The 17481-nt window shown below is 45.9% G+C and overlaps 1 protein-coding gene across 3 annotated transcripts in view; it reads right to left on the reverse strand.

Moving 5' to 3' along the window:
- Positions 1-502, reverse strand: part of DDI2 (DNA damage inducible 1 homolog 2) — a 35556-nt gene extending 35054 nt beyond the window's left edge. Inside the window, exon 1 of one of the 3 annotated variants that reach the window (XM_038531906.1) lies at positions 301-499. In XM_038531906.1, coding sequence (XP_038387834.1) covers positions 301-438 — 138 coding nt within the window. In that variant the 5' untranslated portion in view covers positions 439-499. Of the gene's footprint in view, positions 1-300 lie in introns of all 3 variants that reach the window. The other 2 variants (XM_038531907.1, XM_038531911.1) reach the window with 2 other exon arrangements.
- Positions 503-17481: the final 16979 nt, after the last annotated feature.

The raw sequence follows: 17481 nt of genomic DNA on the forward strand, positions 1-17481 counted from the left end.
GCAGAAAAGGGCCCAGGAGCCGGAGGGAGGGAGGGAGGGGCCGCCCCACCGTGCAGGCACCGCTCGGGCTGCAGCGGGTGCGCCTGCGGTCAGGGTCCGCGCTGGGCGTGCGTGTGTGTGGGGGCAGCAGCGCGTCCCAGCTCCCTCCGGGCGCGGGGGCGGGCCGGCGGAGGCGCCCCCAGGTCCCAGCAGCAGCAGCAGCAGCAGCAGCAGCAGCAGCAGCGGGAGGGCGGGAGGGTCGGCCCCGGAGGGAGCCCCCCGCCCCCGCGCCCCCCGCCCGCGCCCCCCCGCCCGGCGTACCTGGCTCTCGGCCGCGGGGATGCCGGACTCGAGCTCGCACAGCGCGCGGAAGTTGTGCAGCTCGAAGTCGGCGTCGACCTGGAGGGAAAAGGTCACCTCGGAGAGGTCCCTCCGCACACAGTACACGGTGAGCAGCATGGCCCGGGCCCGACCCGGCTCGGCTCGGCCCGGCCTCGGCGCTGGGCTGCGGGGCGGCGGCGGGGCCTGGCTGGGGCTGCGCGCGGACGGCGCGGGCTGCTCGCTCGCCCGCCGGCGGCTTCCCTCCCTCACACGCGCTCAGTGACTCACTCCCTCCCGCCCTCACTCCCCGGCACGGCCGCCGCCGCCCGCCTGCGACTCCGTCTGCCTGCCTGCCTGCCGGCCTGCCTGCCTCCCACCGCTGCCGCCAAGCGCGCCCGCCGCCGGAGCCCCGCCCCGCCGCAACGCGGCTGCCGTAAAGCGCGCCCGGGCCGCTCTGCCGTGTCGCGACGCTGGGAAGGGGCGGGGCGGCGCGGGGGCGGCGCGGGGGCGGCGCGGGGGCGGCGGGGAGCTGGGAGGAGGCGAGGCCTGGGAAGCGCGGCGTGGGGAGGGAAATCCCGCGGGCGACCCGGCCGCCGACCCCACGGTCGCACTCGTCCAACCGAGAGGCGTGTGTTTATTAAGCGCCGTGTGGATGCAAAAGTGTGTAAAAACACGCGTCTTTCCTCTTTGCCCTTAAGGAACCCGGTATAGGAGACCACTAAGCAGAGAGCTCTAAAATGCATTTCAAAAAAAAAAAAAAAAATGCATTTCACCAAGGAGAAATTGAGGCTCAGAGAGCTTCATTCACACTCTGTCCCAGCGGTTTAGGGTTAAAACCAAAACCCTGTGGACCCTCCCTAGTGTACAGAGCATCTGCCCTCTGCCTCCTTCTGCACACCTGCCTCCTGAGCTCTTCCTGCACTTTGCAGCCTCCCCCCTCCCAGACACACACACACACACACCAGCCACATTGGAACTTGGGGTTCCTCCAAGACTCCATTTCCCTGCCTTGTAAAGTTTCCTCCTTGGGACTGTCTCCTTCCTAGCTAGACCTGGCACTCCCCGGCGCCTACTGCAGAGCCTTTGCTGGGCACAGCTTAGAATCCACTCAATGAAGTGGTTGCTACCTGAATGGCCTGTTCATGGCCACATAGCTGATGGCTGGGTAGAGGTCAGAAAACCAAAACTGATGCGAGAGTGGCATCTCCCTATTAGTACATCCGTCGAGTAGGGACCCCTCTCCTGTTATAACAAGTGAAAAGAAAACAGGGTGGTTGTGGATGCAGGTAAGCAGGTAAGTTGGGTGTCAGGAGAGTCAATGACCCGCTGAAGACTTCTCCGTAAAGAATGGAAGGTCATTTGTGGAGAACAAAGAGAAAACGTGGAGGGGCAGGGGTGGAGAAGAGTGGTTGTATCAGCTACGGAAAGCCTATCAGTGACTTATTAAGCAAATAAAGATTTATTTTTTTCACAGGATAGGAAGCCTGGAGGTAGATGTATCTGTTCAGTGACTCAATGATATTGGGGCCTGTATTTTTGTGACTTTTTTTTTTTTAAGATTTTATTTATTTATTCATTAGAGACAGAGAAAGAGAAGCAGAGTCACAGGCAGAGGGAGAAGCAGGCTCCATGCAGGGAGCCTGATGCGGGACTCAATCCTGGGACTCCAGGATCATGCCCTGAGCCAAAGGCAGATGCTCTATGATACTTTGGATGTTGCCAACAAAATTGGGATCATCTAAACTGAGTCCAGCCGGCTATAAATCTAAATATAAATTTTTTCACCATAAAAAAAAATTAAAAAAGGCAGATGCTCAAACACTGAGCCACCCAGGTGTCCCTTCTTAACTCTTTTGGCCTTTCCTGGAGGGTCACAATAGGGCTGGCTGCCTCCACTCCATACAGCATTTTCTTGTTTAAGGCAAGAGTTTGGCCAGAAGTTCCTGCAGCAGGTTTCTGCTTACATCTCACTGGCCAGGACTCTGCTACATAGATGCAAGCAAGGTTAGAAAAGTGAATGTTGGGATCCCTGGGTGGCGCAGCGGTTTGGCGCCTGCCTTTGCCCCAGGGCGCAATCCTGGAGACCCGGGATCGAATCCCACATCGGGCTCTCGGTGCATGGAGCCTGCTTCTCCCTCTGCCTATGTCTCTGCCTCTATCTCTCTGTGACTATCATAAGTAAATAAAAATGTTTAAAAATAAAAGTGAATGTTTAGATTTTCTCATTTCTTTCTTTCTTTCTTTTTTTTTTTTTAATTGATCTATTCATGAGAGACACAGAGAGAGAGAGAGAGAAACAGGCAGAGGGAGAAGCAGGCTCCATGCAGGGAGCCCAATGAGGGACTCGATCCCGGGTCTCCAGGATCAGGCCCTGGGCTGAAGGCGGTGCTAAACTGCTGAGCCACCCGGGCTGCCCACTTTTCTCATTTCTTTAGAGGACACAGACAGGAGAAAAAGAGTTTGGGAACAGGTGTTAGGTGAGACCTACATAATCTACTAGTATGACCTATCTAGGTGAGACCTACATAGACCTACTATGGCAGAGAATATTTGAAATAACCATTGCAAATTGAAGCAAGTTGAACAGAGAAATGATGTAGAATTATTACCAGGTGGGGTCAAGGATTCAACTGAGGTTGGAATCAGGAATTTTTTTTGGGGGGGGGGAATCATGAACAGATTAATTTTTCCATTACATTTTTTTCTAGTGGTGCTTGAGTGTGACAGATTTTATTTTCCAAAGATGGCCACGACAAAATCTCCCATCTTATATGTTCTTATAACAATGTGACCATAACATTTTTCCTATTAAGAGATGGGGTCAGGGGATCCCTGGGTGGCTCAGCGGTTTGGCGCCAGCCTTCGGCCCGGGGCGTGATCCTGGGGTCCCGGGATCGAGTCCCACGTCGGGCTTCCTGCATGGAGCCTGCTTCTCCCTCTGCCTGTTTCTCCCTCTCTCTCTCTGTGTCTCTCATGAATAAATAAATAAAATCTTTAAAAAAAAAGAGAGATGGGGTATATGTCCCTCCATTTGAATCATGGCAGGCTGACTCTGGTATAAGTGTCATTGTGTGACTTCTGAGGCTGGGTTATAAAAGACAATATAGCTTCTGCCTGGCTCTCATGGAGCCCTTGGTCTTGGAACCCAGCAGCCATGCTGCAAAGAAGCCCAAACCACATGGAAAGAACATGTGTGGATGTTCCAGGCAACACCCCAGGCGAGATCAAAGCCAGTTCCTAGGAAAACCACCAAAGACACTTGCAGTTGGTTTCAATCCCAGATATTGAGCCATCACCAGCATCTGGATCTTTCCAGCTGAGGTCTGACACCATGGGGCCATCTCTAATGTACTTTTTTTGAATTCCTGAAACACAAATCTGTGAACATAATACAGTGGTTATTTTACTTAACTAAGTTTGAGGTGGTTTGTTACAAAGTAACAAATGGGACACTGAATACAAACACAGTCAAATATCTATATCTATCCCATATCTTCCTTATCCATTCATCTATCAATGGACATTTGGGATGCTTCCATAGTGGGGCTATTTTTTAAAAAAGATTTTATTTATTTATTTGAGAGAGAGAGCAAGAGAGAATGGAGGGGCAGGGGAAGAAGGAGAGACTCTCAAGCAGACTCCATGCTGAGCACCGAGCCTAACATGGGCTCAATCCTAGGACCCAGAGATCATGACCTAAGTGGAAACCAAGAGTTGGACACTTAACCGACTGCACCACCCAGGCTCATCCATAGTTTGTCTATTGTAAATAATGCTGCAACAACAGAGGTGCATGTATCCCTTAGTGTTAGTGTTTTTGTATTTTGGGGGGGGTAAGTACCCAGTGGTGTGATTACTGGATTGCAGGGTCAATTGTTTTTTGAGGAACTTCCATACCATCTTCCACAGTGGCTGCACCAGTTTTCATTCCCATCAACAGTGCAAGAAGTATCCTTTTTCTCTAATCTTCGCTAACACTTATTGTTTCTTGTGTGTGTGTGTGTGTGTGTGTGTGTGTGTGTTTAGCCATTCTGACAAATGTGAGGTGATATCCCATTGTAGCTTTGATTTGCATCTCCCCATGATGAGTGATGTTGAGCATCTTTTCATGTGTCTTATCGGCCATGTAGGTCTTCTTTGGAGACATGTCTGTTTATGTCTCCTGCCCATTTTTCAATTGGTTTGTTTTTGGGGTGTTAAGTTGTATTGATCCCTTATATATTTTGGATACTAACTCTTTATCAGATGTCATGTGCACATATTTCCTCACATTCAGTAGGTTGCCTTTCAGTTTTGTTGTTTCCTTAGCTGTGCAGAAACCTTTTATTTTGTTGTAATCCCAATAGTTTATTCTTGCTTTTATTTCCCTTGCCTCGGGAGACATACTTAGAAAAATATTACTATGGCCAATGTCAAAGAAATTACTGCCTGTGCTCTCTTAAAGGATTTTTATAGTTCCAGGTCTTTAATTCGTTTTGAGTTTATTTTTGTGTATGGTGAAAGAAAGTGGTCCAATTTCATTCTCTTGCATGTGGCTGTCTGATTTTCCCAACTATTTGGGAAAGAGACTTTTTGTTCAAGAGACTTTTCCCATTGTATATTCATTCGTCCTTTGTCAAAGGTTAATTGACCACATAGTTGTGGGTTTATTTCTGGGTTTTCTATTCTGTTCCATTGATCTATGTGTCTATTTTTTATGCCAGTACCATACTGTTTTAATTATTAAAGCTTTGTGATATAACTTGAAATCTGGAATTGTGATACTTCCACTTTTTTTCAAGACTGCTTTGGCTGTTCAAGGTCTTTTGTGGTTCCATACAAATTTTAGGATTTTTGTTCTACTTTTGTAAAAGATGCTGTTGATATTTTGAATGGAATTGCATTAAATCTGTAGATCACTTTAGGTGTAGAGACATTTTAAAAACATTTATTTTTTCAACCCATGAGCATGGAATGTCTTTCCATTTCTTTGCATTATCTTGAAATTCTTTCATCAGTGTCTTATAGTTTTCAGAGTACAGGTCTTTTGCCTCTTTGGTTAAGTTTATTTCTAGATATTTTGCTTTTGGTGCAATTGTAAATGTAATTGTTTTCTTAATTTCACTTTCTGCTGCTTCATTATTAGTGTATAGGAATGTAACAGATTTCTGTACATCTATGTTATATCCTGCAACTTTACTGAATTCATTTATCAGTTTTAATAGTTTTTTGGTGGAGTCTTTAGGGTTTTCTATAAATACAGATCATGTCATCTGAAAATAGTGGCAGTTTTACTTCTTCCTTACTAACTTGGATGACTTTTTTTTTTCAGATTTTATTTATTTGAGATAGAGCACGAGGAAGAGATAGAGAAAGCATGAATGAGAGAGAGAGAACACGAGTGGAGGGGGGAAGGGGCAAGGGAGAGGGAGAAGCACCCTCCTCACTGAGCAGGGAGCCTGATGGGGGGGCTCAATCCCAGGACCGAGATCATGGCCTGAGCCAAAGGCAGATGCTTAACTAAAAGCAAACACTTAACCAGCTGAGGCATCCAGGCACCTCGCCTTTTATTTCAACAAAAAAAATTTTTTTTAAGATTTTATTTATTCATGAGAGATATACAGAGAGAGGCAGAGACACAGGCAGAGGGAGAAGCAGGCTCACCGTGGGGAGCACAATGTGGGACTAAATCCCAGACCCCAGGATCACACCCAGAGCTGAAGGCAGACACTCAGCCACTGAGCCACCCAGGTGTCCCCAATTTTTTAAGTAATGAGGGGGCACCTGGGTGGCTCAGTTGGTTAAGCGTCTGCCTTCAGTTCAGATCATGGTCTCAGGATCCTGGGATTGAGCCCCACATCAGGCTCCATTCTTAGCAGGGAGCCTGCTTCTTCTTCTCCCTCTGTGTGCTCACTCTCTCTCCAATAAGTAAATCTTGTTTAAAAAAAAAAAGAAAGTGCTGAGTGGATATCCTTGTCTTATTACTGACCTTAGGGAAAAGCTCTTAGTTTTTCACCACTGAGTATGATGTTGGCTATGGATTTTTCATACAGAACCTTTATTATGTTGAGGTAGGAGTCTCACCCCTTTTGGACTCTGCTCAATTGCTTCTTGAAATCTGGTTCAGAGTGTGAACTCCCATTCTTTCTCATCACTCTATGAGATAGACTGCATCTCTATTACTCGTGACCACAAATGGCTTGAGACATCCCTGGTCCATAATTCTAAGTGAGGATGGGTTGGGGTGGACCTTGAGAGAAAGCCTAGACAAGAGGGATACCCTCGATTCCCATGTACCAATCAAGAACCTTGCAAATGATTGCTACCATTCACTGAATGCTAACTTGTGCCAGACAGTCTTCAAAGTACTTCATGTATGTTGAGTCATTGAATCTTCACAAAAATCCCGAGGTCTTATCTCCATTCTACAGATGAAGAAACTGAGCCATAGAGAGGTCAGTCTCTTGCCCAAGGACATACGAGTAGTAAATGGCAGTTCCAGGATTCAAACCAGGTGATCTGGCTTAAGTCCACGTTTTTGTTTTTTTAAGTTTATTTACTTATTTAAGTAATCTGTACATCCAATCTGGGGCTCAAATTCACAAACCAGAGATGAAGAGTTGCATGTTCTTCTGACTGAGCCAGCCAGGCGCCCCAGGAGTCCACAGTCTTAACCACTACTTTACCCTGCTACATGGAGGACCGCATTTCATCCTTCTGTAAGCCCTGAGAGATAGGAACTACAGGTTTTCCCGCCATCTGAAAGTAGATGGTTCCTATGAAACCTTTGTAAGTTGAAATGGCACAAAATGAAGAAGTGATTACCATTTCATAAAATTGAGAATCCTCTTCAGATTTCTTTTGGTTAGTGAAAACAAGTACTAATGTAGGTCTTTGGTAAAAGTGAAGTTTCATAAAGCAAACTTTCGGATGGCAGGGGAATCTTGTATTTGTATTCATTCCCATTTCATGGATAAGGAAGTTGAGGTGTGAGAACTTTAACCAACTTGCACAGGCTCACACATCTAGTGAACAGCAGGTTCTCCTCGCTGTAAAAGACTTTAAGAGTGAAAACATCTATTTCCAACCTTTGGAGCACCAGCACTCTGCCTGCGTGTTGCATGTGGACACATCTGGCTGTGCTCCAAAATCCTGACTTTCAACACCATATGGTCACCACCAGCAAAGTTTGTCTGCTTCTAGGTTCTTGCCAAATTCTTCTCTACTAGGAAGAACAAATTGGTAAAGGCATTTATCCTTGTTGATTTTTAAAACTCCTACAATAGGGACTAAATCCCCCAAATGCTGTAAGTACTTGTTTGATATTTGTGACCTGTTGCTTTCTTTCTTTCTTTTTTTTTTATTAAATCTTTTTTTTTATTTTTATTTATTTATGATAGTCACAGAGAGAGAGAGAGAGAGAGGCAGAGACATAGGCAGAGGGAGAAGCAGGCTCCATGCACCGGGAGCCCGACGTGGGATTCGATCCCGGGTCTCCAGGATCGCGCCCTGGGCCAAAGGCAGGCACTAAACCGCTGAGCCACCCAGGGATCCCTCTTTCTTTTTTTTTTAAAGCAGGTATATATTGTTCTTTGAATTTTTTCCCTCATCATGAGTTCATGGTTGCTCAAAGAAGTCTTTCTTACCTTGCTGTTCCTGGCATGTCAACTGATAGTGGATAGTGCTCCATTTTACTCATTTTACCTTAACACAAAAACTCTTCTCATTCGGTTTCCTATTTCTTAGGCCAGGATCATGTGCAGATGTATAATGCAAGGCCTCCTCCCTTTCCTACTTATCTTTCCTAAAATCTGATAGGATTTCAGTCCCATTATATTCTAGGTCAATTCTTCCTCTTCATTTCCAGTGTACTTTGTACTCATTGGGATATCAAAACATTGCAGGTAGTTATAGTTGTAATTTCAAGCACCATAATTTGCCTACTCAGAAGTTTGTGCTAGAGATCAAAATGTACTTTGATTACCGGAGTCAGCCTGGGCAAAAGTACAAAACAGGCCAAAGTTTGTCCTTGGCAAGCTCAACATGATGCTCCTTCCTTGGCTCCCTTTCTCTCCACCTGTTCCTCTTAGTTCTCATGGGTCCTACTTTCTTCACTTGCCTTTTTAAAACCTGCTCTCAAGAAAGGAGCTGGACCAATTCACACTAAGGTACTAGTGACTGTTGAAACTCACTATTGTCTCTCTTGGGGTAGTTGCATTTTTATTTTTTTATTTTTATTTTTTTTTTAATTTTAATTTTTTTTTTTTTTGGTAGTTGCATTTTTATAGGGGAAAAAGGTTATCAGTCATCAGCTACAGATTTCTAGGCTTCAGGGAATTTGGTGGGGAAGGCAAAATTTCCCAAGAAGCTCTGGATTGACACAAGCCTACTTTACCTACTCTGTTGACATCTGATCAGGATTTTGTTGATTCATCCTGGATATACCTGGTTAAACACCCACCTTGGTAGTTATATTGCTCTTTTCTATTTTTTTCCCTTCTAGAAGCTCCTGGTTTTTATGAAAAACTTGTATCTTTCTTTTGGAACACTGCATCACAGTTGTGAAGGAAACTCAGGTGTCATGGCTCAGAGTATAGAGCCAGCTCTTAAGATATAAGATGGATACAAAACATTCTGAGCAAGGACTGCCAATATGAGAATCATTACAATATTAGGGAGATGTTCAAAGTCTTTTAGCCACTTGGAACAACTTTGGTCCACCCGCCATAATCAGCAATAGAACTATACTGGACATAGACCACTCATTAATTTCTTCAACATTTTTTAACACCTACTGAATACCAGACATTGTTCTAGGTATTGTGGGGATCAAGACAAAGAACCTGTCCATACGGAGCTTACATTCTAGCAAGGGGTCATGGAGAACATCCAACATATGTCAGGCGGTGATGCTATGGGGATGGGGGAAGAAAGCAGATGGCAGGGACTGTTAGGGAGAGGGGTGAGGAATTTGGGCATGCAGTGGTTGGTACTTCCCTGAGGGTGGTTGGAGAAAGTCTTATAAGGTGATATCTGAGCAGGATGAAGCAGATTGAAGGTGTGGACATCATGTGGACATCCAGGGAGGATACTCAGCACATAGCGGATAGTGCTCCATTAGCAGGTGCATAGACCTAAATATGGATGCATACCTGCCTTGTTCAAGAAACAGAATGAAGAAGAGTGCTTCCGGAAATCAATAAATGAGGAGGAGAGGAGATGGAACCCATGGGACCAGATTATGTGGCAAGTGATTGTAAGGACGTGGCTTTCATTGACTGAAATAGGAAGCCACTAAAGAGCTTTGCGCAGAGAAGTGACATGATGTAATGCACGTCAAAAGATCACTTTGGTTGGGGCGCCTGGCTAGCTCAGTCGGTGGAGTGTGTGACTGTTGTTCACAGGGTGGTGAGTTCGAGCTCTAGGGTGGGGTGCGGAACTTACTTAAAAGAAAAAAATCTGGGGGATCCCTGGGTGGCTCAGCGGTTTAGCGCCTGCTTTCAGCCCAGGGCCCAGTCTTGGGGTCCCAGGATCAAGTCCCACGTCAGGCTCCCTGGATGGAGCCTGCTTCTTCCTCTGCCTGTGTCTCTGCCTCTCTCTCCCTCTCTCTCTGTCTCTTATAGATAAATAAATAAATAAATAAATAAATAAATAAATAAATAAATAAATAATAAAATCTTTAGAAAAGAGAGAAAAAAATCACTTTGGCAGACTTGTGGAGGAAGGCAGGAGTGGACTGGTTAGAACCATCAATGGAGCTAGAGATAACCCACATGACAGACCATGGGGGATCTGAGCAGGGTGGTGGCCCAGCACAAAGTGAGAAGCTGTCAGGGTCTGAATTCATTTCGAAGATAGAATATAGAACCAACAGGACAGGGACGCCTGGGGGGCTCTGTGGTTGAGCATCTGCCTTCCGCTTGGGGTGGGGTGACCCTGGGATCGAGTCCTGCACCGAGCTCCCTGCATGGAGCCTGCTTCTCCCTCTGTGTCTCTGCCTCTCTTTCTCTGTGTGTCTCTCATGAATGAATGAATGAATGAATGAATAAAATCTTAAAAAAAAAAAAAAAAGAAGAACCAGCAGGACTCGCTGACACACTGACTACAAGGTGTGAAAAAAAGGGGAATCAAGGATGGCCACAAGGTATGTGTCAGTAGAGCAGAGTGTATATAGTGCTTCAAGCTCCCCTGCTCGCCAGCGTGGAATTTACTAAAAGGAAAGAACAGTATCGCCAACAACCTCCTGAAAGTTTAAAAAAAAAAAAGAGCCAGGCCGTCCCAATAGTCTCCTCCAATCCCTTCCATATGGGACATTTTTTGGGCCAGGCCTCGCAGGCCTGCGGCAGGGGGGCCCCCATACCCTGGCCTGCTCGGGGGACCTCGACTTTATGAACTGACCTGTGCATAACCAGCCTCTGCCCCCCCCCCCCCGACCCCGCTCAATGAGAAGCTGGGTCGGTCTCTCAATTCACAGCGGAGGTTGCACCTTTCCAACCACCACCTCGGCAAGACAGAACCCTCCACCCCCCAGAGAGACGCCTCTTACCCCAGATGCAGGGCCTCTCCTCTAGCCAGTGCTGCATGTGCATGGCCCAACTCAACACCCTTCATATTCCTAAATTCTACCCCTTATTAAATATTGCAAAAATAAATAAATAAATATTGCAATTTCCGCACAGCTTTTTCTGTGCCCACAGGAGGCCGACTTCTGCACCGAGCCAGTCTCCAGCCTCAGGAAATGCTCCTGCACGACCAAACGAGCCTCCCGAGCGCATTTAGTACCGCGTCACCGTCGCCGGTGCGGAAAGGCCCCCGCTGCCGGTTTGGTGACCCCGCGGTCACCCCGTGGAGGCCGCGAACGGAGCCCCGGGCAGCCCTCCTCCCGCAGCATCACCGCCGCGGTCCGCGATTCTGGCGGAAACGCGCCTGCGCCGAACTCGCCCGGGGGGGGCGGGGTCTCCAGGTCACGTGAGCGGCGCGGGCCAATGCCTGGCGTCCGCGCTGCCCCTGGTTGCTAGGCGACCCCAGCCGGGCTCATCCCCGGAGGTGACCTGGGGCGCGTGGCGCGGGGCCGGGCTCCTGGGCTCGCTGCAGCCTGCGGGGGCGTGTCGCGGCGGCCGCGGCGTGGCGGTCCCCGTCCCGGGCGCCCTGCGCGGCCCCAGCCCGGGTGTCCCGGCGTCCGCGGGCGGGCGGGCGGGCTCGCGCTCCTCGGGCATCTGGGTGGCCCGGGCTTCAGTCGCCCCGGGGCCGCTCGCAGTCCCAGGCGGGGGTGGCTTCCTGCAGCTTCCTGGCGCCCTGGGTCAGGGCTTAGGCTTGTCGCTTTGGCCGGAGAAAGGAAACGGGCAGTGGGACTCCGTGTACTACGAATGCGTCTCGACTGAAAACACTCTGCCTTGATAACAGATTTCCATTAAAAAAAAAAAAAATTCCCTAAAAAATCTTTGTGTGACACCTGACCGGCTCAGTGGGTGGAGCATGCAACTCCAGATCTTGGGCGGGTCCTGAGCTCCAGCACCTTACTGGGTGTAGACATTACTTAAAGAAAAAAAAAGTTTATATGTTTGCCTTTTTTTTTTTTTTTTTTAGGCCTATATTTGAGATTTCTAGTAACAGTGGCAGTTTTTTTTTTTTTTTTTTTGCTGTTCAGCATTTTCGGTCCAGAAATACTTGCAGTGGGTTTGGGAATTGTATGTAGTTCAGGTCTAAAAGTTCAGTTATAATCTTTTTTATATTTCTCATGACTTTGGTCAATATTTTGAAGATAGAAGGGCATCTGGGTGGCTCAGTGGTGGAGCGTCTGCCTTTGGCTCGGGTAGTGATCCCGGGGTCCTGGGATCGCTTCCCGCATGGGGCTCCCTGCGTGGAGCCTGCTTCTCCCTCTGCCTGTGTCTCTGCCTCCCACTGTGTCTCATGAATGAAAAAATAAATAAATCTTTAAAAAGAATATTTTGAAGAGAGATTACAGTTATAATAATAGTTTTAATGTCTTTGCTAATTCTACCGTGTGTCACGTTCCAGTCGTTTGCATTGGTTGGTTTGTGTCCTCATTATGGGCCCCATTTACCTGTCTCTCTACTTGCCTGGTAATTTATGATTGGATGCCAGATATTGTGAATTTTACCGCGTTTAGTGCTGGATATTTTTGAATTCCTGTAAATCTGGAACTTTTTTCTGGAGTACAGTTAAATTACTTGGAAATAGTTTGATTCTTTGGGATTTTGCTTTTAAGAGTTGTTAGGACCTAAATAAAATCTTAAAAAAAAAAAAAAAAAAAAGAAGGGGATCCCTGGGTGGCTCAGGGGTTTAGCGCCTGCCTTCGGCCCAGGGCTTGATCCTGGAGTCCTGGGATCGAGTCCCACATCAGGCTCCCTACATGGAGCCTGCTTCTCCCTCTGCCTGTGTCTCTACCTCTCTCCCTCTCTCTCTCTCTAATGAATAAATAAATAAATAAAATCTCAAAAAAAAAAAAAAAAAAGAGTTGTTAGGACAACAGCAGTGCCAACTCCGGGGCTGATTATTCCCTCTGAGGCATGACTATTCTTCCTGAGGCCCCATAAATTATGAGTTTTTCTAATCTGGCTACTGGGAACAGGGTACTATTCCCAGCCTGGCGGGTGCATGAAGCATGTTTTCCTCTAATCTTTTCATGTGGTTCTTTCCCCAGCCTCGGATAGTTTTACTTCAATGCCCTACACAGGACTCAGTGAATACCAGAAGAGGACCCTCTACAGATCTCTGGGGTTTTCTCTCTCTCTCCCTGTGTGTGTGTGTGTGTCCGTGTCTGTGTCTCGTCTCTGGTACTCTGTCCTGTAAACTCTAGCTGCCTTGATCACCCTGAACTCTCAGCTCTGTATTCACAACTCAGGGACTCCACTGAGCTCTGCCTCAGTTTTCCTTCCCTGCACTGTAGCCCATAAGCTCAAGGTAGTAAACCAATGCAAGTATTAGTGCTCACCCTGTCTGTTGTCCTTTATCAGGCATTATTATCCTTTGTGGCTTTATCTCCAGTGTATTGAAAACCATTGTTTCTTATCTTTTGTCCTCTTTTGGTTGTTTTAGGTGGGAAAGGGAATCTATCGTTTCTCTATCATGACTTCTGGAAGTCCAAATATCACACCCATCTGGAACACTTTTATGTCTCAAAACCATTGAATCTTGGAACTCTTAGGTTGCATACTATTGAACTCACACCCAATTTATTCCAGGAGAAGACAGCTATTATCTGTCTTTATAGCCCTACAGACTTAACCAATAGCCTGCTACTTGGCTGACACTGAGTAAAAGCTGGAGTGGATGAATAAACTATTTTGAGCAAACAGCTGTCGGTCAGCTTATGGTGTTTTCTTCCAACATTTGTCGATGGGCTTTTGCAATTTTCTTCTTGCCTGCCAGCAGCAAGTGAAAGCTCGGCAAAATGGAAATTTCTGGGACTTGTTATTCATGATTGTAATTATCCACAAAAACGCACCCTTTAAAAAAGCTTATTTGCAGGCATGAGGAAACTTTTAGGGATGAGGAAAATATTCTAAAACTGGGTTATGGTGATGGCTGCATAAGTTTACAAAAAATCATTGGACTGTACACTTAAAAATAGGTGAGTTTTGTATATAAATCACACCTAAATAAAGCAATTTTTTAAAAAAATTATTAATTTTAGAGAGACAATGTGTGTGTGCAAGGAGGGGGAGGGGGAAAGGGAGAGGGAGAAGGAGAGAAGCAGATCCCCCTGAATCCAGATCCACACTCAATCTCATGACCCTGAGATCATTACCTGAGGTGAAATCAAGAGTCAGATGCTCAACTGACGGAACCACCCAGATGCCCCTAAATAGAGCTGTTTTTTAAAAAGCTCATCTTGAAGATTTCAAGGCATTTTAAGTTGAAAAAAGGAAGTTGCCAACCACTTTATATAAGCTAAACCCAGTTTTGATTTTTTTTCAAAAGCCTTCTGTGCCTTGAAATACAACCTTGATTGGGTGGGGGTGGACCATGATGGATTCTCACTTTGTATGATACACATGTATTGCTCTTGCAATAAAAAAAAAATAAGAAGATCTAAAATTTAGAGAGAAAATCAAATCAAGGGTGACACCAAGAGAAAAAGGGTCGATTTGACCCATCCAGAAGGCAGTGAATATGATATTAGGTTAGAAATCAGAAAGTGTAGGGACTCTTGGGTGGCTCAGTGGTTGAGCGTCTGCCTTTGGCTCGGGTCGTGATCCCGGAGTCCTGGGATCGGGTCCCACATCCAGCTCCCTGCATGGAGCCTGCTTCTCCTTCTGCCTCTCTCTCTGTCCCTCATGAATAAATAAAATCTTAAAAAAAAATCAGAAAGCCTGAATTTTGTTCTTGCTCTGGTCTTTGAAGTCTGCACTAAGAAATTATTTAGCCGGTCGCTATTGTTTCGGAAACCAGATTCAAGTAGTGAAGTGAATATTTGGAAACTGGATCTTAGGTATCAAAAGTGGAACTCTGAAACTATTTTGATAGCAGGTATGGGAAGGATGTCAATTCGGGGGAATTTTTTTTTTAAAGATTTTATTTATTCATGAGACACACACACAGAGAGAGAGAGAGAGAGAGAGGCAGATACACAGGCAGAGGGAGAAGCAAGGTCTCTGCAGGAGCCCAATGCGGGACTCGATCCCGGGACTCTAGGATCACGCCCTGGGCTGAAGGTAGGTGCTAAACTGCTGAGCCACCCAGGGATCCCCAGGGGAATTTTTAAAAATCCTCCTAACTGTCCAATAAATGATGAGCCTCACTCCCTCTCAGCTACCCTGACTGCACCTTGAACAGGCAAGACCATCTCTAATCCTGGATCCTGGGGAGGATGTGGCCTTACAATACATAGTGAGTGACATCACTGGTTTAGCACTTCAGTTTTCCTTATCAAATATAAATATTTTATTTATAGGATAATTGGAAAGACAAATGAAAAAATACATTGTGTCGAATTTAGAAAGAAATTGGGAGGGAAAGTAAATCATAATGAAACAGAACAAATACTTTATCATCCCGTTGACTTTATGATACTGCAGGAAACATTGTATCATATGCGCTTTGCTGTATGAGATCTTTATCTGTACTTAAGCATTGATACTTATCCTCCAGGCATGTATAATGATGTTCTCTTGGTGTGAATTGCCCTGCATAAGGAGTGGCTCAGTCTGTTAAGCATCTGCCTTCAGGTCAGGTCATGATCCCCGGGTCCTGTGATCAAGCCCCACATCAGGCTCCCTGCTCAGCGGGGAGCCTGCTGCTATCTGTCCCCCCTATTCATGCTCTCTCTCTCCCTATTTCTCTCTCAAATAAAATATTTTTAAAAATGAATTGCCTTCCATGAGACGACTTACAGATGGCTTTGTCTAAACACCATTTTCCCAAGCGTCCCTAAGCTTCTTGTCACCCTGGAACCTCGGTTTTTAGCTACAGTCCCTTTAGTCTTCAATTACTGAGTATTCAGTCTCACTAGTAACTTGAGTCAGATTTGCCCAGAGTATATAGTTTATATACAGTTAATAATCAGCCCCTGCATTTTTCTAATGCCGTTCCCACCAAGGACCAAGTTCATGATGTGCTTTCAGCTGTGCATCATCACCGGGAAGTCAGGAGAGGTTAGTTCCTACAGGCTCCACTTTGCAGGCAAAGGAGAGCTATTCGGAAGCAGCTGACCTCCTGAGAGAGCCAAGGAGGACTGCCTCTTTTCTTTGCTAAAAGAAATGCAGAGGAAACTGGCTGGGGCTTGAAGAAGTCTGAACATTTTCTTCAAGAAAGAATTAAATGGTAAGCGTCTGACTCTTGATTGCAGCTCAGGTCATGGTCTTGGGATTATGAGATCAAGCCCCGCAACCAACTCCACACTTGGCGTGGAGTCTGCTCGAGTTTCTTTTCTCCCTCTGCCTCTGCCCCTCCCGCCGCTTGCGCTTTAAATAAATAAATTCTTTTTAAAAAACAAAACAAAACAAAAATCCCGTTGTGGCCTGATAAAATCAGACCGACTAAATGACCTGGACTCTATGTCTGTCACCTGATGGAAGATTGAAGAAGCCCTCTGTCCATTTCCTGAAGTTCCTCTTCCTTGCTAGATGATCAAATAGAAGTTTTCTATGCCCTCTCCTGGCTTGACTCTGAAACTGCATGACGGTGATCTTTAAGCATTCGCTGGGTGGGTCTTGCTTAGATAAATTCATGCTCTTCTCTCCCTTTCTCTTGCCCCAGGAAGCTCTTTTGGACTAGAGAGAGACTGAGTGGGCCACTTACTTGGATAAAAGTGGTCAGATTAATCAGGCTCCAGATGTCTATCTGATAAGCTGAATAGACCAAACAGCCAATCTCGTGTTCAAATAGTACATATTATTTTTGAGATTGAAAAATGATGCCATTGCCACATGCAGAAAAATGAAACTGGACCATTTCCTTACACCATACACAAAAATAGACTCAGTATGAATAAAGCACCTAAATGTGAGACAGGGATCCATCAAAATCCCAGAGGAGAACACAGGCAGCCACTTCTGTGACCTCGGCCACAGCAACTTCTTGCTAGACACATTTCCAAAAGTAAGGGAAACAAAGGCAAAAATGAACTATTGGGACTTCATCAAGATAAAATCTTTTGCACAGCAAAGGATACAGTCAACAAAACTAAACAACTCACAGAATGGGAGGAGATATTTACAAACATCTTTCAGATAAAGGGCTAGTATCCAAAATCTATAAATAACATCAAATTCAACACCCGAAGAACAAATAATCCAATCAAGAAATGGGCAGAAGACATGAACAGACATTTCTCCAAAGGAGACATGAAAAATGGCCAACAGACACATGAAAAAAATGCTCCACATCACTCAGCATCAGAGAAATACAAATCAAAACCACAGTGAGATACCACCTCACACTGGTCAGAATGGCCTAAAATGAACAAGTCGGGAAACAACAAGTGTTGGCAAGGATGCAGAGAAAGGGGAACCACCAACACTGTTGGTGCACGAGGGTGCAGCCAGTCTGGACAACAGTATGGAGGTTCCTCAAAAAGTTGAAGATAGAGCTACCCTATGACCCAGCAATTGCACTACTAGGTATTTACCCCCAAAATACAAATGTAGTGATCTGAAGGGTCACCTGCACCCCAATGTTTATAGCAGCAATGTCAACAGCCAACTATGGAAAGAGACTACATGTCCATCGACAGTTGAA

The sequence above is a fragment of the Canis lupus genome, chromosome 2 (assembly GCF_011100685.1).
Source record: "Canis lupus familiaris isolate Mischka breed German Shepherd chromosome 2, alternate assembly UU_Cfam_GSD_1.0, whole genome shotgun sequence".
In the NCBI taxonomy this organism is placed as follows: Eukaryota; Metazoa; Chordata; class Mammalia; order Carnivora; family Canidae; genus Canis; species Canis lupus.